Consider the following 24,551-nt stretch of genomic DNA (forward strand, 5'->3'; position numbering starts at 1 on the left):
GCGTAATCGCGTTGTTAAGGCGTCCTAGCGAGTCGCCTTTGTAGTGTTACTTTAGAGACGCTATAGATAGCTCTAGCGCGTCGCGTCGTTAGTGTCGCGTCTCTTTAAATAGCCTGTATCGTAAGCTATATATCTACTTTATATAAGATTATTTTTACGCTGTTGCGTTAAGGCATTACGACTTAATCAAAGTTTAGTAGGGTCTTAGCAAAAGTGCATTACTCGCTTAGATACGTTACTCGCTTGTAAACTACGTTATATTAAGTTGTCTAATCGCGTCGTGTTGCTCTACCTATGTATTAACACTTCTTATATATACTACTACTACACTTATGCGTATTACTATAGACTAGATAGTATTAAAACTTATTTAGCAGACTATTTGTTACAGGGGCAGCAGGTAGGGAAGATAGGTGCACGTAATTAATGTATTTACTACGTATAGCTAACAGTACTAGGTTAGGCTAGGATAAGGACGTAGCTCTAGGAGCTTACGACGGGACGCGTTCGCGCAGGAATTTTAGTGCCGCAGAATTTGGGTGCGCTAGTCAGCATCCGGATTCTGTGCGGCCAATCAGTGTAGGCGCCACTCTTGGCGTTCCTCACCAGCTAGCGCCGTGACACTATTTATCTATAGACTAAGTACTACGAACTAGCGTGCAGGCTGTAAGCGTGCGGCGGTACTCGCCTAAATGTCCCCTAGGAGACTGTATAATAGGCGTAAAACTACAATCGATCAATCAATCAACCGTAGCCGGTTCTTCGCGTAGATAATACATCATAAGCTCGGAGGTAGGTACCCGGACATAATCTCGGTAAGGCAGCTCAACCCTCATGTTGCGCAACTGCATGGATCTACAGAAGGTATCTTCCAAGGGCAACGCAAGGCCTTCGAGTAGGTCGTGACCATGCCTTCGTTCTACAATGAAGGACAAGAAGAATGTATGGAGGCGATGGCAGTGCTTGACGTTATTGTCGAGGATAGCTTCCAGATGGTTCAGGATGTAAGAGAAATGGCCATTATCTTGCTCGACACAGTGTGCACGGACGACTATCTCGAGGGACGTAAATTATGCGAGCCGGTTGTGTATGATAAGCCTAGGAAGGTTAAGGAGCAAGGTTTCGCTTTCCATGCTGTTGCAATTGACAGAGTACAAAACATCGATGCCTTCTGTGTACGCGCCTGCCTGCACGACAGCAGGAACCCCATAATCCCAATGTAGAATTTCTTTTTGCCCCTTCGAACGCCTCTGGTCTGGTGTTCCATACGCACTCACAGTATTCCATATCCTCTATGCACCCATCGTTCCACGGTCCGATCCAATTGTATCCCATAAATGGCAGTAGCCTTGGGTTATTCCGATTGCAGAAGCACCCTCTCCATTGCCATGCTTTCTCTTGCTGTGCGAGGTCCATATGGAGGATACGCCAACTGAAGACCATGGAAATGATAATACTGCGGATGTCGTGGGGCAGCTGAAAGAAAAGGCATGCCGGTATATCACATGAGGTCGACGTAAGAGGACGTCATGGCGAGACGAGGAATGGTAGCTGGTCTGTGAATCGCTTTTCGCGATCCGCTCTGGAAACCAGATGCTTCGTTAACCATGCTCTGAGTTTCGCCATTATGACAATCTTAGATGGGAAACGGATAATGAAGAGTTCAGGAAGGGAGAGACAAGCTCATAGAGCTCCGGCTGCCAAAGTGGGAGGAACCAGGTCATGTGTTCAAAGGCGTGGAGTTGGGGCGGGGCGATAAAGGGAGCGGCCGCCATGTCCGCTTCCTTGCTAATATAGGAACCCCTGCAATGGAGCTAGTAGTTGAATACAAATCATCATTGACCGCCACTGACCGTAAAAATCCCCTACACTCTCCACCGACCCTACAAGAACGGGAGTTCTGTGCGAAAGGGACCCACCTTGTTAGCGGCGTGCTTTGTTCAAAGACATGAGAATGTACAATTGTATCCACTTTGAGGCCAAGACTTCGATAGTAAGTTCTCAGGGACAACATGTAGAGTTGGCTGGCATGGTGCACCCTTCCGCCTGCCCCATCTGACTTAGTCTTCTCACCCTGCATATGAGAGATTATACCTTGTATCCTCATTAGCGATATTCATGATTCAGATTTGGCCAGAATATCTGGGGTTGCGTTAAGGCGACAACAGAGTATCTCCACATTTGTATGTTTGAACATCTTCCGTGAGCTACTTTTTTCCAGTCTCTTTCGGTCCTGCGACTATAGACTCGTATTTCATCAACTCATCTCACTCGTCCACAACGTTGGCCTTACACTCTCTATCATACACTCGTTCTCCGTTCATGTCGCTCATTCTCATCCAGCTATACCGACCTTCATGATGTTCGAACTGATCATGGGCCTATCGGTCCTGATTAGGGTGGCCGAGGGCTACGTGCCACACCATGCGCAACATGAAAAAACATAGTAGGAGCGTAGGAAAACACCTACACCCAAAACCTGGCTCGCCTGCCAGCTGGTCCTCTTCTTCGGTCTCATCTCCTCTCCTCAAGCGAGACAGCGATCCCAGCAGTATGGAATGGATCAAGCGCTGGGCAGCCATCGGCGACAGCTACACACCTGGCATCGGTGCCGGAAGATCACTTGGCCACAGGATCACTGCCGGCGAGGTAGCTGTAAAAGAGCCTAGTGGCTTAGACAAGGTTCGCGACAACTGGAAGTGTTCTAGATATGATATGGCCTACCCTAAAGTTATGGAGGCGCAGTTGGGCGCCCATGTCGAAAAAGATGGCGGCTTCCAGTACCTCGCCTGCATCGGCGATCATTCTGAACAGATTTGCCAGCAGGCCAAGACCTTGAAGGGCAAGCTTGATTTTGTCACTTTTGCCTCCGGCGGGAACAACCCGTCTAAGAAAAATCATCGCGGACCGTATTATGTTACCCTACGGAAAGACCTCCGCCTGCGAAACTGTCATAGTAAAGGCCCAAGAAAATGCAAAGCCAATCATCAAGGGCAACATCAAAGAGATTTTGGAAGCCCTCGACGAGAAGATGAAAAAGAGTGGCGTCGTCGCTGTTAACGGCTACGCCCAGTTCTTCGATTCTACCACGGACAATCTCGATCAACAGTCGTGGGACGTCTTTTGGTTCTTCCCATTAGGCGCCACTTACCGGGCTCTTACCATCTCACGCCGCAACACTTCAATCAGCTGGCCCTTGACATCAACTAGCCCATCCGTGACGCCGCCGACGACGCCACCAAGAGTGACAAGACCAATTACAAGGTTGGCTACGCCGGATGGGATGACTGGGTCTCTACTGTTCCCGATGCCCCGAATGTGCTCGCCTAGCAGCAACGGCGACTACCCGGATCCCAAACAGCCGGACATGCACTTCATCAAGCCTGATTCAGACTCCTGGTTTGGATGGTCAGGCGAGTTCGAACGGACTGAGCTACGAAAGCGCGACATGGATCTTGAGGAGATGCTGAACTCGTCCAGGCTCTCCAACTCAGAGAAATGCCAGGCTAATCGAATCAAGGCCATGATGGAGGCACACGACAGAAGACTCGAGCGCACACTCTACGACTCTATCCTTTTCAAGTCACCCCACCCTCGCGCTGCCATCAGGCACAAACTTGACCCCCAAGCGCCCTCACCACTAGGCTGCCCTGGGGACGGCGGCGCCGACATGACCTTGGGCATGGATACGCCCGACCACGTTGGCCAAAATGCGAGTATCATCTGTCTTCACGCAGATAATTACCCATGTACTCCCCACTAATACGCGCAGTTCCACCCAAACGTGGCCGGCCACACTACTATAGCCTCCTTTGCCCTCGCTGAACTCATGGACCTGCACTCCATCGTTCTTGGTGTCGACTCGCCCGCGTGCACTGGCACAAATGAGTTTACGTTTTTCTCGAAAACTGGTAGCAAGTTCTACGTCAGTGACAATCGTACGGATGAGAATTTTGAGGATTTCTGCAAGGAGGTTGAAGAGAAACACCCCAAAAACTCGATCAACTGGAGTTACCCCAAGAGCTACGACGTAAGCACGCCAGAAGAACATGACTATGTTGTCACTTTAGGGAATAGTGTATCGGCATTCGATAAAGACCAATGCGTCGAGTTTGTGAAGAAGCTCATCAACTCGTGCGATACTTCCGACAACCCCATGAACTGGAAGGGTGGCGGACGATGTTCCGCGGGGACAGAGACTACAAGTATGAGCTCAACCTCCGCCGCAGCAATCGCCCCTGGCCATGGCCAAAAAATCCTTACGGCCGATGCGAGGGCTGGTACAAGGGGACTCATGGACGGTGTAAGATTGAGGGTGCCGGCCTCGCCACCTGGGATCATGGTGGAAAAACTCTTCGGCCTAATCTAGACAACTGCTATGGACTCGTCACGACGTTTTGGAAGTTCGAGTACTTTGATAATCCGGCTGATAATGATGGGCACGAATGGTACGCCACCTTCAGTACCCCGATCTGGGTACGCGCGCGCTGTTGAAACAATAACAAGGTCGTCAAAGCCGTAGGAGGATAGACGAACGGCTGCAAGGGTAATGATTAACAGATTATCCTAGAGCTTTAGTATGTACCATCAGACAGTATTAGCGCTTGCTCCAAACAACAGTTAATCACGTACCAATTCTTTATGATCTCAAACCTCGTCTTGTATAGGTAGCTCTTTGAAGTTTGATCAATTCGCTTGTCTCTCCGTCGGTATCGAATCTCGTTGCTCACAACACACCCAGATCTTGTTACATTTTACACGCTCCGACACTCATAGATGAAGCGGTGTGTAGCAGTATTTCCATCTATCACGGCTAGCGTGCTTGCATCACGGCCTGCTCATATGACACAATAGCAAGGAAAAGATATGGGGGGTCGTCAAGTCGCTAATCATATTCAGTCCAACGCCATGCTGATGCTGAGAATCATGCCGTGATATAGTACAAAGTCTTGGTATACACATCATCCACCTCTTGTTCATCCCTTCACTTCTTTCTCCAGTAATTCTTTCGCTTCATTGACCTTGGTCGCTAGGTATGGGCTACCGCCTCGATCCGGGTGGTTCAGAAGCATGAGCGATCGGTGCTTCTTTCGTAGGAGTTCTTTCGTAATGCCGCGCTCGCTGGGTTCAGTCAGTCATTCGTTGTGGTTCTCAGACATGTGTTGGTGGGGTAGACGTACGGCATCTCTAGTATGAGCGCAGCTTCTCTCCGTGTCATCTTGGGCTCAAAGCCGCCCTTGTAGTATCCACGTCCTAATGCTCCGGCACCACCACCTGATCTCCGCAATGCCACGAGTGCTGCGCGACCCTATTCACATCGGTCAGTACACGTACTTGTCCATAATAAAGCGCACCCCCGCAGTTCTACATGCAGACTGCCCCAGACGGCACTCTCAAGGTAGGGAGTCATACGAAGAAAGCTGTGGCACCAGCGCCCAAGATCCAAACCCAGGCAGACATGTCTTTTTACTCTCCCAAACTATATGGTTTCGTTGCTGCACTCGTGGGAGTTTCGACGTTCGCGATGCGGTGACAGATATGGGGATACGTCAAATGGAAGATGCTTGGGGGAATAGCGGCGGCAAAGTGGTCGGAAGGAAATTTGCGGAGGTGTCTCGGTCGACATGCATCGCAATTGGCGGGCGAGAATGGCAGGTGGGTAGATATGCACGGGCCACCCAAAATTTCGAGCCGGCCGAACTTCTCGAACCTCAACTCCACACCTTTTCCACGACGCCGCCTCACCATCGCCAACTCTCGTGAAGCGTGGTCGACCCTTACACACCCGATCGCATACCTTCCTTACGACAAGAACGAACGCGATCGTAATCGCGCCACCACGACAAGATGAGAATCGAAACCTGTTACTTCTGCTCTTCGCCGGTCGTATGTCTAGCTAAGCCCTCTCTATCTTCATAAGACAACGTACTAACAATGCAACAGTACCCGTCCAAGGGCATAACCTTTGTGCGCAACGACGCAAAAGCCTTCCGCTTCTGCAAATCGAAATGCCACAAGAACTTCAAAATGAAGCGCAACCCCCGCAAGCTCGCCTGGACCAAGTCTTTCCGCCGCGCGCACAACAAGGAAATGACCGTCGACTCCACCCTCACCTTCGCCCAGCGCCGCAACGTGCCCGTCCGGTACAACCGCGATCTCATCCAGACCACCCTCAAGGCCATGGGCCGCGTATCCGAGATCCGACAGAGGAGAGAGCGCGCCTTCTACAAGGCTCGCATGCGTGGTAACAAGCAGAGACAGCGTGAGGAGGACAGGAAGTTGGTTGAAGAGAACCAGCATCTGCTGCCGCCGAGCGAGAGGTTCGCCAAGGAGGAGGTTGAGCAAGAGGATATGGAGGTCGATGTGCAGAAGGTCAAGGAGAAGGTTGCGGCAAGGAGGAAGGAGCTTGAGGCTGAGGAGAGCGAGCTTAGTGAGCTTGAGGAAACGACGCCCAAGACTAGGAGCAAGACCAAGAAGATGTTGAAGAGGAAGGTTGGTGGCGGTGTTGAAGCTATGGATGTTGACGAGTAGGACTAGTACCTTTCAACGACACGGAGTGATTGTTTCGACCCTCACTGAACACATTTCCGACAGGAGTGGGCTGTGTCGTACGAACCATATAGTCATGGAGTTTGGCGTCCTATATTTTGGTACATCACGGACATGATTTCGATACCACAGCAAAAGCATGTTTCTATCCCAAAAGTTCCTGGTCGCATGTCTATCAACGCAACATCTGCCTCTGCGTTGGCTTGTGGGCGCAACTCCAATCACTCAGCCCATGCGCTACGTATATTGATACCTCGTGTCACGAGTCAACCTCCTTAGAGGAGCTTCCTGCTGGGTATTGTAAAATAGACTCGTTCTAGCTTGCCTTCTTTCCAAGAGCTGTAAATGTAAAAATCAGGTGATTGGCCCGGCTCTATCAAAGCTCCCGGAAATACAACCAAGGTCGAACGGAAACGGTACGTTCTGTCGCGTCTTGACTAGAACCTCGGCTCTTGAGCAGAGCGCGGGGTACGACTATATCGTGACCCTTCTCTATTGCATTCCTGATTATGTTCCTGTAACCAGATCTATTCGGCGAAAAAGAAGAAGGGAGAATATCTCTCTTCCAGAAAAGGCGACATGGCACCATCGACCGACCCCCCGCCAGTCATCCTATTCGGCTACGATTGTGAACAACCACCCCCGGTGCATCCCAAAAGCCTCCTAAATTGACCAAAGCACAGCAAGCCCCTTCACGAACAAAGTACGACTAACACTGCGTATCAAACAAATACCCTTTTGTAAGCCTGCTCCCTACCCTCTACCACCCAAGTACGCAAACGCTCGAACAAATCATCTAATCACTAACCGTCCTTCCTGAAGCATATGTAACAGTCCCATCAATGCTACCTCGACCTCTCATAACATCAACATTCGCTCTCTCATACCGCAAGATACCTATCCTCGCCATTGGCAGAGAGATATACTGCGACACATCACTCATCATCGAGGCACTGGAGCATTTCTTCCCGGCGGACCAGGGTTGGGGCACTGTGTATCCCGTGATTGAGGGTGTGAGCGAGTGGACATATCGTGGGCTGGTGAGGGGTTTCGCAAGTTTCTGGACTGACGTAAGTCTTCGTGAGGTTGAGGTTGGAGTATACACGCTGATCACGTTCGTAATTATTGAACAGAAACCGTTGTTCCGGACAACTACAGGCTTCATCCCTTCTACCGTCTGGGCGTCAGACTTCGGTAAAGACCGCGCTCAGCTCATTGGACATCCTCTTTCACCAGATAAGCTTCAGTCTAAAATTCCAATCCATCTGTCGAATCTGGATCTGCATCTATCGCTTTTGGAACCCATGTTCCGGTCTAGTACATGGGCTATGCCGACAAAAACGCCGTCGCTCGCTGATATAAGTTTGTACTATCAACTAAGATGGGGTATCGACATCGCTGCTGGGAAAGGCATATACAATCTCAGTGGTGGTGGAACGGTTGATACCGATGATGACCTCGTGGGACAAGTGTTCAATGAGAAGAGATATCCGGGCTTGATGAGATGGTTCAAGGCGTTTGAGGCTTACATCGACGGTCTACCGGATGTACAAACAACAGTTCCTGAGACTAATACTCGGTGGAAGAACGCGCTTCGACAGACACCGCTGCTATGCGATCAAGACTTGCTTATTCCTACGGCGGTGGGTCAACATGTTTCGCTCGATACTCAGAGAGGATTGGTGCCAGGAGTGGGTGTAAGCATCGTGCCGGATGATACTGGGCGTGGTAATCCTACAACGGGTACATTGATCAAGATTGGGAGCGAAGAGGTGATTATCAAACCGAATGAAAAGGCAGAGTTAGATGTTAGGGTGCATTTCCCGAGGCTAGGATTTGTCGTAAAGACTACGAATGGAAGTAAATTGTAATTCTACTGATGCTAAGAACGAAGTAGAGAACCGTCCACGATGACTACGGAATGACTATACCCTGTTTTTGTGCTTGCAATCTATCGAACGCTCCACAGAACTCGCTAGAAGACCTGGCAATAGCTATTTCTTCGCCTTGCTCGGCATAGAAACCAGCAGCGGCATATCGCAAACTAGGAGAGCCATGAGAACGCACAACACCAAATTCGTAGCCTGGTCGTTCCGAAAATGCTGCAAAGCTTTGCTGGCCTCCCAATGTTCATCCTTTATCTCAAAGGCATCCACCTTTCTGTCACTATACGACTCCTTCACATAAGCCGTACTGAGGAATGACACATCAGCAGCCAGTGGGTTGAACCACCCAACAAGTCTCTTGCCGCATCGAGCTGCCATGACCACGCCACTAGTGCTCCCTCCGCGTAATGCCATACTCATGTACGGATGTATAGTCCACTTATTGGTAGGACTAGGTGGCTGAGTGATCGATACCCATTCATCGTCTCTACCTGGATGATCGAAACGTATACCTCCACCTTCACTTGCCATCAAATCTCCATCTGCGCTGTCGGCGTTCAAATCGACGATTGGGAGATCAACGACAGCAATCTTGGAGATTTCACTTGGATCGTCTGTCGTGCGAACAAGTGGTAGCGCAAGTAACGAGATCGGTCCGAGGACACCAACGAGTCGGGGAATTGTTGAACTCGTGTTGAAGATCTTGCGACGGCCGTTGTACATTGCTGCAAGCACATATAGGATGTGGGCTCGGCTCGCTTTTTCGTCCCTCCTCAGGCAGCGACCGAGTTGGGTGCACATGGCCAGAAACGTCGTACTGTATGTACCCCATATTCCATGGAAAAAGGCTATGGCTTCTACCAAATCGAGGTGCAAAAGTTGTCGCAAAAGCCCGTAGTATATTCCGAAGATGAAAGCCTGGTATTTGAAATATACTGAATTGTATTGCGGCTCGCGTACCACATCCACATTGTCGACTTTGAGTAGATAGTCTTGTGCGACGTGATTGTGAAGCCATCGCGAGCTGTCTGCTGGCTCCCCAATCAGAATCCACTCCAACGTTTTATGTATCTCTTCAGTATCTAGGGGAAAGCCTTGGTCGGCGAGCATTCCGATGTGCGGGTTGTATCTCTTGCTAACGTGTGCACCGTCGGAGACCTGGAGGATGTAGTAGACCTCAGCTGCGTATCCATATGGTTCATCCGCCTTGCCAATTAACTTCAGAGCACCAGCAGCGACTTCTCCATGCTTCCAGGCTTGGCTCATAGTATTTTCCAGTGAGCGGCCAACCCCAAGTACGTCAATCATTGACTCCGGCTTGTCGCGAGGCCAGGAGATCTGGAGGGCCTTGGATCCCAGTCCCCTTAATGGTGGTATCGTGCTGAATCTGGATCTTTCAAACAGCTGGCCTTCGTGGTGGTACGTGACACAGGCCTGCCGTTCATGAATGGGGTTTCCGTCGGTGCACAGGTCAAGCTTGACCTTCTTCCAAGCTTCAGCAATAGCAAAGGTGATCGGAGACATAGCCCTGAAGACTGTCACGTCTCCATTAAGAAGCCAGACAAGCATGTTCTTCATGTCTTCCATCTCCGCCTCGTTCAGTTGAATGATAGCACGTCTCAAGATCTGCTCAGACACCCCATCGGACAGGCTCTTGCGCATCTCCTTCTGTATAGAATGTGCTATCTCTCTAGCACACCCGAAAGACCTCCAAGATTCAATGTTCTTCTTGATCGTTATCCTCAGCGCGGTTGTGATGTCATCGTCGCGAGCCAAAACCTCAACGAAGACTCGTATAAGGAGCTCCTGAACTTCACTCGATGGTAAACACTCATCCAACGCTGATACGATTGCAACCATGACCCATGTGAATCTGTCTACACCGTCATCAGAATCTTCCTTCTTTCTTCTCTGATTCACCTCTGGTAACGGCGAATGAGAAGGTCCCTGTTTCCTTTCGCCCTGGTGAACGATGTTCAACTTGAACCATCTCTTCTCCATCTCAAGTGCGTCCACAAGACCATGTCTTTTGAACAGAGCTTCTCGGTCTTCACCAAGAACATCAAAGAGGTCATTGTCGTTTTGACCTACACGAACGAAGTTGCCGAATTTCTTGCCCAAATCGACACATAAGGCTATGTCAGAGATCGATAGGCCTAGTTGAACGAGGCCACTGGTGCCTGCAACGATCGAGAGGGCCATTGTTTGTAGCGTAGAGGATGTCATCTCGACAGGATCTGAACCTCAATGCTATGACACAAGGCACTAAGGCTCACTAGGCTCCACAACAGGCTCACAAGAAGAGGATAGGTGTGTGGGTGTCTCAAAAAGAAGGCGGTAGTGGATGTGGGGATGACCATGGCCAGAAAGCTTGTCGTGGCCTTGCGTCACCGGTGAACCGGACAGCTGGTGAGTGGCAATCGGTGGCGATCTGACAACCAAAAATGGGTTATGGTACTGCATTGTGCAGTGTCGTCAAGCCAAGCCATTGGCCTGGCAGGTGTCGCGGGACATGGAAGCCTTTGGTTCGCTTCTAAACCTCGTTGACAGCACTGTACTCTGTTGAGCACTCACACGTTGTTTGTTGAATGAGCGAAAGTCAGCCTTGCCCGCTTCGAGGCGACCTTCTAAGTAAAGCCACGAGGCTGTGGCATGCAGCCCGTCCGCATCCGTGCAAGCGCAGTCATCTCGATGCTATAAGGGTCCGCTTTATGATAAGATTGTGCTTTGCGACATCAGCAACACGGCGATGCATCGCGTCCAGACTTTGATAGCAGCGCGTTTTGTAGAAGGAGATGGATACTGAATGAGGCGATTCGACTGAGGACGCATAGGACGAACTAGTGTCATCTAGTAATCGCAGCATAGCGCATGCCAAGGAACGAGAACACATTCTGCATAGTGCACAGATGACTTTCCAATCTATCCCGCATGTCGAACATTACAGCACTCTCATCGAGACTAAAACCTATAAAATTCCACTTCTAGATAGCTAAGCTGCAACAACGGTAGAATGCAGGCTGGAGCGCCTCCCGCCAGTAAAGCTTCTAGTATATCCATGCTCTCTCTCGACCTCTAACGTGAGCTTAATTGACTTCCTTCTATCGACGTTCGGTGAAGACGTGTTTGGTTGAATTGAAAGGCCTGCGTTGATAAAGATATATAGCGGAACGTATCAGGTAGGCTTGCGCATTTCGAAAACTACGTTGTTGATATATGTATCTTTGATGCGTCGCGCAACATTGTGGTTTCGAGCAATGGCGAGTATTGATCCGTTCAGAGATTGTGGAAGGAAGCTGGGTAATCCTTGCGGTGTTGAGTGTGGATAGGCAGACTCAAGGTCTTGAGATGCGCTGGTAGAGGAGAAGATAGCTGCGTCCACAATATTATCTACCACAATTGTCCACTGTCCATTGGACTCGTCTTGCAGCCACCTGCGTACCTGCGACATCAGGTGAATCGTGGGGTCGTCAATAGCATTGATTCCTGTTGCCGCAGCTATCACGCGATAACCTTCTTCGAAGGTTGCCCGAGTTGCTGCATTGATCCAGAAAACCCATTTTGTTGGGGTCTGGTCTCGGACCCGATAAGCATACTCGATGGCGACTTGCAGCTTCCTGAATCCCGAGTCAGTGTTTTGTAACTATGTAAGAGCTGCAATACATACCCAACACCCCCAGGTCCAGAGAGCGTTGCGCAGCCCGCTGGCTGAGAGCATACCTCATACACCTGTGTCAAAAGAATAGGATTGGTGAATTTCTTGTTGCTCCGATGGGGAACGGTCCATGGACGCGATGCTGGCGGCTTGGACGGCGCTCGATCGTCCAGCGAACGTTCGGCCTTCCTCCGCAACCGTGCCAACGCTTTCGCCTGTCCCTCGCCGTACAACAGTGACATGTGAACGCCAAGTAGCCCCAAAAGGGAATATGCTGCATCCTCTTCCCTCTTCGTTTGACGTCCTTCCATCCATGACATACGATCGTCAATGCTAAATTGTGACAGCGGACTGCCTTGGAGGGCTAGCACAGGTACCTGCGTTCTACGATGTAGAGCTTGCAGCAGAGTGACCTTATCTCCCAGTCGTCTCCCAGCTTTTGAGAAGAAATCGACAGATTTTGGCGCAAGCATCTCCTGCAACGTCCAACCACGTTGGAACCATCTGCTGTGCTGGAATATATGCACCCATTCTTGCTGAGAGATGTTCTCGATGGGTACATCAATATCCACGTCTGAGAGAAGGGCATAGCATCTCTCCGCGTTTTGATACCACTTGAACATGGAATTGATCGCCTCGGACAATTCGGTGCTACTGCTCTTGTCAATGCAACATGTGTCAACCCAGAAGAACTCCAGCTTGTCTTTAGCAGCTTGCATAGAGCAGAAAGCAAGCTTGCTATATCCGGGCTTGTTCTTGACCTGCTCATCTTGTAATCCAAGAAATGTGACTTCGTCTACGTCGGACCCCCAGGTGTGTGACAGGATAGCATAAGGTGGGATGTCCCCGTCGAACTGCTCAACAAGTCTGAAGTCGATGGAGCCAGACAAGCGCTGCAGTAAACGCATAACCAACAATAGTCCGGGAGGATCTAGAAGAGATTATACAGATGGAGTAAAGCACCATACGTAGATAGAGAGAGTAGTGAGGAGCGTCCTGCGACACGGCTGTTGGGAGGGGTAAACAGAAAGTGTATGAAAAAAACCGCCAAGGCTGGGCTCATTCGATTCGCTGCATTCAGGCAGCCTCATGAGTGGCGCTGAGCACGACTGAGAAGCTGTATGGCATGCAGCCTCTGCGCATCGGTGCAAGTGTTGTCATCTGGTCGCCATAAGGCTCCGCGGTAGTAAGCTGTGCTCTTGCGGAGTTCCCCAGCAGAATCAAAGACGAATCGTGTTTTAACATTAATGACAGTGCATTGGTCTGATAGGCGATGAAGTGTAAATGAGGTTGTTGGAATGAAGACGCGTGGGACGAACTAGCGTGCTTGCAACATAGCAAGTGCCGAACGACGAACACGCGTTCCGCCTAGTGCCCGGATGACAACCCCACATCGACTTGCGTGCCGAACATGCCAGCGCTCTCTTCGGGACTAAACCCCATGGGAACCCACTTCGAGATAAGTGAGCTGCAAGAGCGGTAGAATGCAGGCTGGTGCGCCTCCCGCCAATATGACTACGTTGTCTCAAGTTAAGGCGACGCAGCCATCTCTGCCTATGATCTAAAAGCGCCAAACCAATGTCTCCAAACGGGACCAAGGCCAGCCATGTCCTCATTGTAGGAGCAGGAACGAGCGGACTGCTCATTGCCCAAGGGCTGAAGAAGGTATGAAACCCCGCAGCATCACAAAACGACTACATCGCTAACACGACCACACAGGCAAACATACCCTTCTCCATCTTCGAGTCCGAAACCTCGACCACGTACCAAACACGCACACGAGAATGGGGCATGACACTCCATTGGGGCAGCTCGCACATCGCTTCATGCCTACCCTCTGAACTCACAGAACGCTTCCACGAAGCCTTCGCTGACCCAACCCAAAACCCCGCCTCTGTCACAGGCTTGCCAATCTACAATGGGAAAACGGGCGAGTTCATCATCGAAATGGCGGCAGAGAAGCCGTGTCGCGTAAGCCGTAAGAAGATGCGTAACTTGTTCAGCGAGGGTCTAGATGTGCAATACGGGAAGAAGTTCGCAAGTGCGGTGGTCGACGAGGATAGCAAGGTGAAGGTGACGTTCGAAGACGGTAGTAGCACGACCGGTGATGTACTCGTAGGCTGCGACGGCGCAAAATCGCATGTTCGAGAAGCCATCGTAGGGACAGAAGCAGCGAAGCTCACAGACGCGTCCGTCAGCATGTTCAACTTCCCGTACAAGTTCGATGTCGAGCTCGCCAGGCGCATTCGAGATATGAATCAACTCTTCATCACGAGTATACACCCGGACCATGGTACCATGTTCTGGTTGTCCATACAAGATGCACCCAACCCTTCGGATCCATCGACGTGGACCTTTCAAGTGCTTCAGTCGTGGCTCGATTCCAGTGTGCCCACCGATGTGGACTTATCTAGCCCTGAAGGTCGCATGTCGCTCTTCAAGAAGCGCGCAGAAGAATACGCAGAGCCCTGGCGGTCTGCTGGTCGCGCTATAGATCCTGCCACCATACTGCCTCTCGATAAAGGCACGTACTGGGAAAAGGCTCGTGCATGGGATAACCGGGGTGGGAAGATGACGCTGTGTGGTGACGCCGCACACCCTATGACGCCACACAGAGGACAGGGTCTCAATAATGCACTCCAAGATGCTGCCAACTTCGTCGCTGCCATGCGCACAGTTTACGGCTCTCCAGAGCAGACGCGGGGTCTTAAGCAAGCGGTTGATGAGTATGATGCTGAGGTCTTGGAGCGGGGCATGTTGGAGATGAACATCTCGCTAAAGCAGTCATTGTTCATCCATGATTGGGAGACGTTGATGCAGAGTCCGATGGTGAAAATGGGTATGCATCGGGCAGAAAAGGGCAGTGGAAGTACGTCTTAGTACACAAACGAAGAAGCGATTCTTCGAGTCTGGGACTGAATATAAGGTATACCACACAGCTACACACAGCAAAGGAAATTAGGCGTCGACGCGTTGTTACTCGTGACAGACGAAATCTTTCCACAGGTAGCTCTGCGCCCTAATGACACACTTATAACCCTACAAAACCCTAAACACTGGATACTCATCTCCCACATCCAGTGGAATCTTGTTATAATAAACCTGGCTCGCCTCCCCCTCTGGCTCCAACAGCGCAAAAGCATACCCAGCATTCTTTTGCTTAGTATCAACAGAAAAGCCACCAGCCGGTATCGTAACAGACTGCTGCGTCGCGTTAGTCGTCACCGTCGTACCCGCAATACCTTCAAACTTCGCTTCAGCCAACTCAGCTGTCGTTACTACAAGCGCTTCGACAGTACCAACAAAGTCTTCCTGGAGGACATCGACGGTAACGCCGAGAATGCGGAGACGCTCGGCTACGTCTGCCCAGGCGCGTGAGAAGACGTAGGCTTTTGGTCGGGGGCGGGAAAGAGTGACGATGTTGGAATCGCTGTTTCTGGAGCGGACGGTTACGTTGACGAGGGAGCCGGTTGATGCGTCGATGAAGGGCAAAGTCTTGTTTGTGATGCGCTGTTCGTATGCAACGACGATGTCGTCTTTGCTATCCACGAAAGCTTTGCGCCCATTCTCAATAGTGCTGTATACCTTGTCGAATTCATTGACAGCTTTGTTGAGGATGGTCTCTAGGACAATAACCTGGGATGCTACACGTCGCTGGAAGTGCTGATCGGCGATGGCGATACCGCGCGTCTCCAGCAGGAAAGTCAGGGCCTGGTAGTTACCAGCACCCTTGTGGTTTGCTACTGGAGTCGCATCAGGCTCTTGGATTGTGATGGTTCCGTTGGTCACGCTGGTGGTGAAGTATGGGAATATTCGGAGGCCTTTACTCTCAGCAGCTGAGAAGATATCGTCAACAAAGTCCTGGTTCAAAGCTCGAATGCTAGGGTTGACGTTCTGGTTCTTGTTGGCAGAGACGAGGAGATCCTGCGCGCGGATGTATTTTTCGGCTACCAGGTTGCTGCCTGTATACTCATGATCGTCTAGGAAGATGTCTGGGTCGAACTCGGATTGCAGCTTTCTGATCGCTCGTGTCTGTTGTCGCTCAAGCACAGCATGATCGCGGTTGGGATCGTAGTTGGAGGCCAGCTGTCGCTGCAGATACTCCACGCCATCGACGTTATAGCGTGGGAGAATGACAAGATCAATCCTTTCGAGGATCTTCGCGCTCCATTGTGAGTCGTGAGCCAACTTTCCGAGTAGTGCTAGTACACCCTCGTCGCCGGCTGGCTCGTTCCCGTGCTGACCCCCTTGGATCCAGATACGTAGCTTCTTGTTGCTATTCTTGCTATTCGTCACTGTTACATAAGGTATCGTGCGACCTTCTTCAGACTTTAGCTCATCATTGTACGTGATCCAACCGTTGCGCTGGGTGAGGCTCTTCACAAAACTTTCTGCCGAGGGTCAGCAAGTCCACCCATACTGTTGTAGTTGAGCATACCTAGATCCTGCTGCGGAGTTGGTCCGGAAGTGCCGTTGGCGAATGTTGCTGGTATGTTCTCAGGATGTATAAACGCTGGCGACAATAGCTGAATGCCTTCAACGTTGGGAAAGTTGGCTGCCACTTGTGGTGCATCAAGTGTAACAGGTCTTATGTTGCTGGCGTAGCCATCCGCGATAGCTGTCGTTACATGAAGTGTAAGTAAACCCAAAAGAGGCTTATATGAGGCCCGCATGGCGATTGATTCGTTTTCGATCAATGACTTTCTAGATGAAGTTTAGAGACCTACTAGAAGGTCTGGGAAATGTTGCGAGATACATCAATCTCAAAATTCCAGGCGATGTATGTTTATACGTAGACACCAGATGCTTGTCCTGACAGTCGTGATATATATGCATAAGCACGTTATCAGACATGATGGTTGAGCCGGATGCTTACATCCTTCTAAGGTTCGCAGGCATTTCAATGTCTATCAGGCTGCTAAAGTCTTGGGACCACATCGAGCTTCCTTTTGTGGTATAACTTCGACAAGACGTGAGTGGGGATGAACGGCTATGAAGAGAGAGCGTGCTATCGCCTTCCTCCGCTCGGGGGCTTGGCAAATGGCGTCATGCTTGTGGTACATCGCTACTGTAACGGGTCGGCATCCACCCCATGATTCGCAGATAGCGAACAACATACAAAGGCCCCAGAACTGATGAACAAAGTCTACCCACCGCTCTCCCCAACCAAAAACCATCAAACCCCGCCCATGGCCAGCTCAACTACTTCTCACCTACTGGTCCGGGATAGGCGGCGTCCCCAACTCATTAACAAACCTCCCACTCCTCTCCACCTCCCTGACCCACTGCGCCCAAGGCTTGAACACAATCCACCGATTCATCTCATTCGTCGCCTTCCGCTCTTGCTCAGTCAGATACTTCACCCCTCCATTCCCACCAACACCCGCAAGCAGCAACGCCTTTGTCTGCACTCTAGCATTACTAGCAGCATAATACGCGAAATCTGTCACCTGCTCGACACTTTCTCCCGTAGTAACGAACCCATGTCTATAGGTTGGTGTACAAAGTCAGTACATGTCTCCCATGCAGTTCGTTCAAGACAAGAGACAAAGTACTCACCCGCGCTGCAAGACCGTAGTATGCAAAGGACTCGTCCTCCTTGTTTCATTGACCCCAAACATCTCCGCAAGCGCAGCGCCTAGCCTCGGACTGTTAACTAACATATCCCTCGGATCGTCATCCTAGCAATTGTAAAGACACTTAATCAGTATATGTATCACTTGCAATCCGCACACCCTAGAAGCTCACCTGATACACATCTTCGATATCGAAGTTCGGTACTTCAGAACCCAGGAAACCAGCCATGTGGTACGTAGGCTCAAAAGCTGTATCAATGACTGTGTAGGGTAGTACATCTTCAGAATGACTGTGCACAACAGCATTAACGTCCGGATACCGCTTTAAAATCTCGCTGTGGATATAACGTTCCGCATAGCCCCCCTTGGTGCCGTTTACAGGTGTGCCGTCTGATATGAGGTATTCGCCGATATCGGTGGGAGAAGAGACCGTTGCTGGCCCGATTTGCAGCGCGATGAAGAAGGTTGAATTGGTATTTGGATTGCGGACACTGACATGACCAAATGGGTCAAGGACGTTGTGGTAGGAGAGAATGTGATTTGCTGTTATGAGCGAGGACAGGAGGGCTGTAATGTTTACCATTATGCTTCACAATCACTTAATTCGAGAAATGCGACGGTAGTTCAGCAAGTGGTTACTAGGAATGGAACGATGGTCAATGGAGCCACATGATCTTCTCAGGGATGGTCCACAGTTGCATTTGAAGGAGTAGATGGGTACATAGTCTGTGATTATGTCAGTAAGCATCATAGCTACGAAAGCGTACAGCGAGGATCTCCGGACTACTGACTGTAGCGTGGTTTTAGTGTCAGCCTATCATCGATCTTGCAGCTGGGCTACCAAGGTTTGGTTATCGTACATGCGCCACCATCTGAAGCTTGGCTTGTAAACACGGATATAGTATTACAATGTGTGTATGTCAAACTAAAACACTACTTTACAAGGCCGTGAGGTCGTAAGCGCCAAGATTCGTCAAGATATCTCTAGTAGTACAAATGGTATATAGCGAAGCACCCAACTTGTGCTGGGAAGTCGGATCGTAGTGTTGGTCGCTTGTCGAAACGTGCCCCGAAGATGCAAAAGGCATGAGACATAGTGATCGATGTTGTGGAACGCGAATTTCGGTGGCAAAAGTCCCATCACCGACCCCCATTCATAGCCCCCTGATTGAACTCACTCGTCCTATGCCCAGTATTATTCGAGAAATCTGGCAACACACCATTCATACTGATGCCGTCCTCGTATCCCGAGAACCCACCAGTCATATCTGCCCAGTCCCACTCGAGCGTCATCGGCATCTTCCAGAGATCTTGCGGAACGTTGTTGAAGGTTTGGTCGAACTGACCCATGCCTGCCATGGCGTTGATGTTGGAACTGATGCCGTTGACGTCACCACCGGTTGTCATAGGCAGGCTTTGTGATTGTTGGAGCATTTGGGCAGTGATGCCTGGTGAGCCGTATTGGCTCATTTGGATGTTTGGTTGTAAAGAGTCGTGTGTGAAGTTTGGTGAGAAGGGAAAGGGCTGTGCATGTTAGCGGTGGTTTCAGCCTGATTGTGGTATAGCTTACCTCGTTGAACCCCTGGAAGTCTGGGTTGAATATCATGCCTTCTGAGCTGTTATTGTTCTGAGGAGTAGTGGCCTGCTGGGGTGACGAATGCGAGGTCCGGCCTGTCGAGAGTAACTCAGCCGCTGTTGCTTCGATTTGCGCGTCCTGTTCGCTGTCGCCTTGTTTCCTCTTCCGTCGCGATGCGTGCTCGCGATCTGCCTTTTCCAGTACAATAGTAGCGATGCGCTCAAACTCAGCACAGACTGTGCACATGCGCTTTACACTACCGCTGCCCTGGTCGTCGTTGAGCATATTCAAGAAGTTGACGACCAGCTTCATCAGCTTGAGATCCGATCGTGATCGTGTGTCCTGTGGATTTTGTAGGATATTTGCGAAGAGCGTAACCAGAGCAGTGACGGGAAAATAGATTACTAGCCAGACACATGATAAATCACCTTTCGGTATGTACTTCAAAAGGTGTATCGAAGCTCGGGCAGCCTGAACACACAGTTGGGCGGACATGAAGACTCTCGGGTTGAGTGGTCGGGCATTCAGCCCTTGTATCGCAAAGTTGGACAATCGACTGGTCCAGTATCCGTGGTGTACACTCATGCGGTGGATGGTAGTTAAACAGTTGTAGTAGCCGAGATGCAGTACTGCGACTTGGAGGATGAGTGGGGTATGCGATGCTTTGATGTCGTGCTCTGGCCTGAACTCTAGTGGTATATCGTCCTTCCATGCTTCTAATTCTTTATCGAGCTCGCCGATGGTGTTGAGCAGTTCGCCGTCTGTCTGTTTAGATGCCTTTACGGAGTAGAGGCCCTTGTAGACTTTGCTTTGGATCACAGAGAAGGTGCACATGAGCCGGAAGAGGTTCATAGTGCCCTTTCCATCCGAGAGGGGAATGTTGCCGATATTGTCCGGTGGAGTGTCGCTAGGTAGCTCGACGTTCATATCGTCGTCGTCTTGTACAGGTGGCCTGCCAGACCGCAAACAGATACTTGACGATGTCAGTCATGTGAAGCTTTGGGAAATCGACGAGACTCACTCTTTGTCCAGCATGTAAGCGATCCAAAAGACACGTCTTCGTTGCTCAACCTCGGCGGAGTTGAGACTAAAGTTGGCACCCTTCTTGTGGAGACCAATGCTGTGTGCAAGTCGCATGGCTGTGGCAACGAAGAAGTAGGTAGGCTGTGGGTTTGGTGTTCCTAGAAGGAAAAGACCCTGGAAAACGTTAGATGGGCAAGGGCCAGTACTCTATTATCGCTACGTACTATTCCCAGCAGAGCCTGGACACTAAGCAGATCAGTGTTGCGCATGGTCAGCTCTACCATGACACTCATTGCATTCTTGAGATATTGCCACGCCTTTTCATCTTCTTCTGCTGGCACGAGATTGCTCATGACACGCAATCGATGTGCGAAGGCCAGGGCGACGTTTAAGCTGGCCCACCAGCCGGATCCTTCGTATGGGTCTTTTGAGTAGTGCTTGTCTACGAGATGCATGAAAGTCGGTTCGTGGAACAGGGGAAACATGCAGTTGAAGTTTTCAAAGTAGTCCTTGAGTAGCGAGAGTGCCTCATGTTTGGGTGGTAATTGTTTGTAAACTCGGCGCTTGAAGATGTCCTGGAATACGTCGGGCCGCCACTGGATCCACTTGTTGTCCTCGACGGCAGCCGTGGAGATCATGTCGCGGAAAGAGTTGTCTCCGGTCTTCTCGTTCACCCACTGTATACCTTTGGGCGAGAAGATGGAGAAACCAGACGATGAGCCTAGATGGTTAGCGTGTGAAAGTGGCAAAGGTTGGAAAGCATACCGATATATCTCGTCTCTCCGCAGTTGTTCGTCACCAAAGAACACATCATCTCGGCAAGCGCGTCCTCCTCCTTGTCTTTGGGATTTTCCGTCTGTTCCTCTGGCTCTGGCGAAGCGGTGCCACTCCTTGGACTGGGGAGAGCTGGTTGTGCCGGTGTGCCGGTGGCCGTCGATTGGCCTGTTGGAGGTGCCATTGATTCTCGTCGTTCGCCGATGCTAGCCCTGGGCGTAGCCGATCGTCCGGCTCTTGCTTCGAGTCGTCTCTCTAGTGTGGCCAGATCGGTGCTGCCATCGTCGTCTTCGGGTAGGACGCCAGAGAGGCGCATCAGAGACTCCATTCGCGCAAGTCGGTTCTCGAGACCCTCGATGTACTTGGCGCTATGCATCGTCAGCATCCACGCGCTCAATGGGGGTGGAGTGCATACCCCTTTGGTGGCTGCCTTTTCTTCTCGACCTGTGTGAAGATACATTCCGTCTTGTAGTTCTGGCAGTGTGTGCACGAGGGCATCTTGCCGTCGCATTTGATCTTCTTCTTCCGGCACATGTCGCAAGCCTGCATCCTGTCAGCATGGCACTATGCTACTCCCCAATCGCAACATGTATATACCCGTGCAATGCGCCGCCTCTTGGGATCGCTTCCATCGTTGTCGTCGTGCATGTCGTCGTGGGCAAACATGTTGCCTGGTGGCATCTGCGAAGCGTCGTAGCTGCCGCTGCCGAAGAGACGCGGAGGTGGAGGGTTCATCATGGGCGGCCCGGCCCCGTAGAAGGCGTTGGGAGCGGGATTCATGGCGTGTTAGGTGCGTCTATGTCGTCAGTCGTGGATATCGTAGGGCAATTGGGCCCTCGCGGATATCCGGGGGGTTCGCGTTGTTTTGTGAGGGCGGGTGTGGTTGGGACTATGCGGAGGGGTCTGGCGGAGCGTCTAGTGCTCAGGGAGATGAAACGCTGCCGAGGGTCACATCTACCGGGACCTGAGGATGACTGTCGCAGACTTTCCCGACTATCGAATCGTGTCCGAGTGTCGGACAGCGCGCGGGTGAGGCAGAAGCTTGTTGCAGACAGAAAGGTCTACTACTGCATGGTACCGTCAGACTACAAAGCCGCGTCGTCCGTAGTTCGCGCGTCGGCCCTAGTCAGACACGAGCCACGCACCTGAGGCTTAAAACGGAATAGTAGAGATGACGTTGTGATATTGCTTCTGTCCCACGCGGTTGGCAGGCGTGAAGCACAGATGCAAAACTTCACACATGCATCATAAACGTCTTCATCATCTAATCTCTACATCTCTTTGACTGCTCACACGCTACTATACGAGCGCGCCTGATCCAAGAATAGTACGTCAGCATCCATTCTACGCCAACGCCCTCCCTGCGTATCCAGCTTACACAACGTTCGCGTACCTGTCGGATGTGCCGGGATGCGCTATGGGCACACCGCTACCAAAAGACACATGCCGAGCGGTAGCCACATGGAGGAAGCCGTCAACGTTGACCACTCTGCTGCTGCGCCACCACAACTGTCGCATCGTTGCATCTTCACCCCTCCTGACATTACCACCTGGCGGTTACTTGCTTCACTACTGACTCGTTGCCCAGTTTGACTACTGTAGAGACGCACTCTCCCAGCCATGGCACCAATGACTGTCGAAGAGCTGCTTCAACATCCAGAATACCCTCATACCATCTGGGACCTAAAACCAGAAAAGAAAGGCAAGGCCGTTGTAGCCAAGGACAGAGGCGGACCCCTCAACATCGCTTACGAGATCCACGGCCATGGCGACAGACACCTTGTGGTAAGTCGCCCCACTCTCGGTATTAATATCTCGTCCAACTTGATGCGCTGCATATCAGGCACCAAAGGAAAGCTTGTCTTTAGCTAGGATGCATTTGTAATGTTGCCTTCTACCAATCTTCGGGTCGCGGCGCCCTGTCACTGTTTCGTTTCAGTTGCATTGACCGTCTCAACTACGATGTATCATGTCTCAAGTTGTCGAATACGCAACCAATACGTGCACTACCACATTTCAGCCTATAACCCTTTTTCTCGCCGTCTTCCGTCTCTTCATCTCTATCAGTGTGGCGCTTAGTCTCCATTACATTCACTGCTAAAGCGGAGAAAACTTGACAGCTGACACCATGTAGTGGGTCATGGGCCTTGGTGGCATGAAATATGCATGGCAGCGTCAAACAAGAGATTTTGGTCATACCAAAGGCGACCAATACTCGTCGTTGGTAACTGACAACCGAGGTATTGGCGACTCCGACAAGCCTACATCGAGGTACTCGACATCTGCCATGGCCCAAGACATCGTTGAAGTTCTCGACCATATCGGATGGACCGGTAAGCGTGAACTACACGTCATTGGCATAAGCATGGGTGGCATGATTGCCCAGGAAATAGTAAGTTCATTCATCTCTGCATTGTCATTCGTACAGAATATTCGAGCCTTGACTTTCGGACCGGATGCTATACTTTCCGTCCATGAACACAAATGTCGTCGCCAAAAGCTTCAAACACCTCTCATACCCAGCATCATCCTGTAATCTAAGCGGTACATCCAGCTTCCGCCCCGCTCGACTCTCGTCTCTACCCCGCCACGCCCCCACCTGTTCGTTAACGCCGCATATATGATCGTCCATGCACGTCGATCATTATGATTGTGGCATAACTTCCCATTCCAGTTGGCTATAAACTTCGAAAAGAATATAAGCACTAACGATGACCTAGGCCATGTTGATACCGCAGCGAATATGCACACTCTCGCTCGTGTCAACGGCCGCGCAACTCTTCCGAACAACTGTACGTCTCTATCCTAGCAAACCTATGTGGATCGCCTGACACCCTCAGGGCTTCATCGAAAACCTTTGGAACCGCGCCAATCTCTTCGTTCCCAAATCTCTCGACGCCCAAATCGAAGGCGTGAAGAAGAACCTGTACACACAACAATGGCTTGACGCCCCTGATAGCCTCGAACCCGTTGTTCAAGCCTTCCCCACAAACGGCGACCGTTTCGCTGCCAACGAACTCTGGAAACGCCAACATCCAGAGTACTTTGGCAAAGCCGGTTTTATGCTGCAAGCTATCGCCGCGGGCTGGCATCACAAAAGCCCAGAGCAACTACAGCAGATTGCGAAGACGGTGGGGAAGAATAGGATTATGGTTGTACATGGTACCAAGGATCGTATGCTGACTTTCCCGTTGGGTGTTGTGCTCTGGAGAGGATTGGAGAGGGGGGAGGGCCCAACAGGCAAAGAGAACTGGTTGGGTGTTGAAGAGGAGGAGGATATTTGGCAGGATGGTGAGGTTGAGAAGCACTTTGTTAGGGGGCAAGGGCATGTGCTGCCGGCGGAGATGAGGGAAGAGTTCAATGGCTGGATTGAGGGACTGGTTGAGAGGGGGATTAAGCTTAACCAACAGGAGAACTTGTAGCGTATGATGATTCCCAGTGTAGACTGCTGATACAACAACATAGACGCGTCAGCTTCCCACAACAATAGGACAGGAATACCTTGATACCAT

General features: G+C 50.8%; 8 protein-coding genes across 8 annotated transcripts; 5 read left to right on the top strand and 3 right to left on the bottom strand.

The window, feature by feature from the left end:
- Positions 1-2,553: 2,553 nt before the first annotated feature.
- ALTATR162_LOCUS214 (uncharacterized protein) lies at positions 2,554-4,369 on the top strand (the record flags this gene model as incomplete). The annotated part of the gene is made up of 3 exons (XM_043307807.1): positions 2,554-2,916; positions 2,963-3,700; positions 3,773-4,369. 3 exons carry the CDS (start codon positions 2,554-2,556, stop codon positions 4,367-4,369), a joined length of 1,698 nt encoding a protein of 565 aa, XP_043163742.1.
- Positions 4,370-5,847: 1,478 nt separating this feature from the next.
- ALTATR162_LOCUS215 (uncharacterized protein) lies at positions 5,848-6,531 on the top strand (the record flags this gene model as incomplete). The annotated part of the gene is made up of 2 exons (XM_043307808.1): positions 5,848-5,886; positions 5,944-6,531. The coding sequence occupies 2 exons, from the start codon at positions 5,848-5,850 to the stop codon at positions 6,529-6,531; spliced, it is 627 nt and encodes a 208-aa protein (XP_043163743.1).
- A 597-nt stretch (positions 6,532-7,128) lies between these two features.
- ALTATR162_LOCUS216 (uncharacterized protein) lies at positions 7,129-8,420 on the top strand (the record flags this gene model as incomplete). The annotated part of the gene is made up of 4 exons (XM_043307809.1): positions 7,129-7,177; positions 7,233-7,289; positions 7,384-7,619; positions 7,683-8,420. The coding sequence occupies 4 exons, from the start codon at positions 7,129-7,131 to the stop codon at positions 8,418-8,420; spliced, it is 1,080 nt and encodes a 359-aa protein (XP_043163744.1).
- Positions 8,421-8,543: 123 nt separating this feature from the next.
- ALTATR162_LOCUS217 (uncharacterized protein) lies at positions 8,544-10,637 on the bottom strand (the record flags this gene model as incomplete). Its single annotated transcript, XM_043307810.1, has 1 exon — positions 8,544-10,637. The coding sequence occupies one exon, from the start codon at positions 10,635-10,637 to the stop codon at positions 8,544-8,546; it is 2,094 nt and encodes a 697-aa protein (XP_043163745.1).
- A 3,031-nt stretch (positions 10,638-13,668) lies between these two features.
- ALTATR162_LOCUS218 (uncharacterized protein) lies at positions 13,669-14,970 on the top strand (the record flags this gene model as incomplete). Its single annotated transcript, XM_043307811.1, has 2 exons — positions 13,669-13,755; positions 13,810-14,970. 2 exons carry the CDS (start codon positions 13,669-13,671, stop codon positions 14,968-14,970), a joined length of 1,248 nt encoding a protein of 415 aa, XP_043163746.1.
- A 159-nt stretch (positions 14,971-15,129) lies between these two features.
- On the bottom strand, positions 15,130-16,763 carry ALTATR162_LOCUS219 (uncharacterized protein; the record flags this gene model as incomplete). The annotated part of the gene is made up of 2 exons (XM_043307812.1): positions 15,130-16,481; positions 16,529-16,763. The coding sequence occupies 2 exons, from the start codon at positions 16,761-16,763 to the stop codon at positions 15,130-15,132; spliced, it is 1,587 nt and encodes a 528-aa protein (XP_043163747.1).
- Positions 16,764-17,826: 1,063 nt separating this feature from the next.
- On the bottom strand, positions 17,827-21,819 carry ALTATR162_LOCUS220 (uncharacterized protein; the record flags this gene model as incomplete). The annotated part of the gene is made up of 8 exons (XM_043307813.1): positions 17,827-18,233; positions 18,845-19,190; positions 19,237-20,215; positions 20,264-20,439; positions 20,490-20,986; positions 21,031-21,407; positions 21,455-21,582; positions 21,637-21,819. The coding sequence occupies 8 exons, from the start codon at positions 21,817-21,819 to the stop codon at positions 17,827-17,829; spliced, it is 3,093 nt and encodes a 1,030-aa protein (XP_043163748.1).
- Positions 21,820-22,659: 840 nt separating this feature from the next.
- Positions 22,660-24,461, top strand: ALTATR162_LOCUS221 (uncharacterized protein; the record flags this gene model as incomplete). The annotated part of the gene is made up of 4 exons (XM_043307814.1): positions 22,660-22,824; positions 23,174-23,431; positions 23,760-23,831; positions 23,880-24,461. 4 exons carry the CDS (start codon positions 22,660-22,662, stop codon positions 24,459-24,461), a joined length of 1,077 nt encoding a protein of 358 aa, XP_043163749.1.
- Between the last annotated feature and the right edge of the window lie 90 nt (positions 24,462-24,551).

The sequence above is a fragment of the Alternaria atra genome (genome assembly GCF_907166805.1).
Source record: "Alternaria atra isolate CS162 genome assembly, contig: 19, whole genome shotgun sequence".
In the NCBI taxonomy this organism is placed as follows: Eukaryota; Fungi; Ascomycota; class Dothideomycetes; order Pleosporales; family Pleosporaceae; genus Alternaria; species Alternaria atra.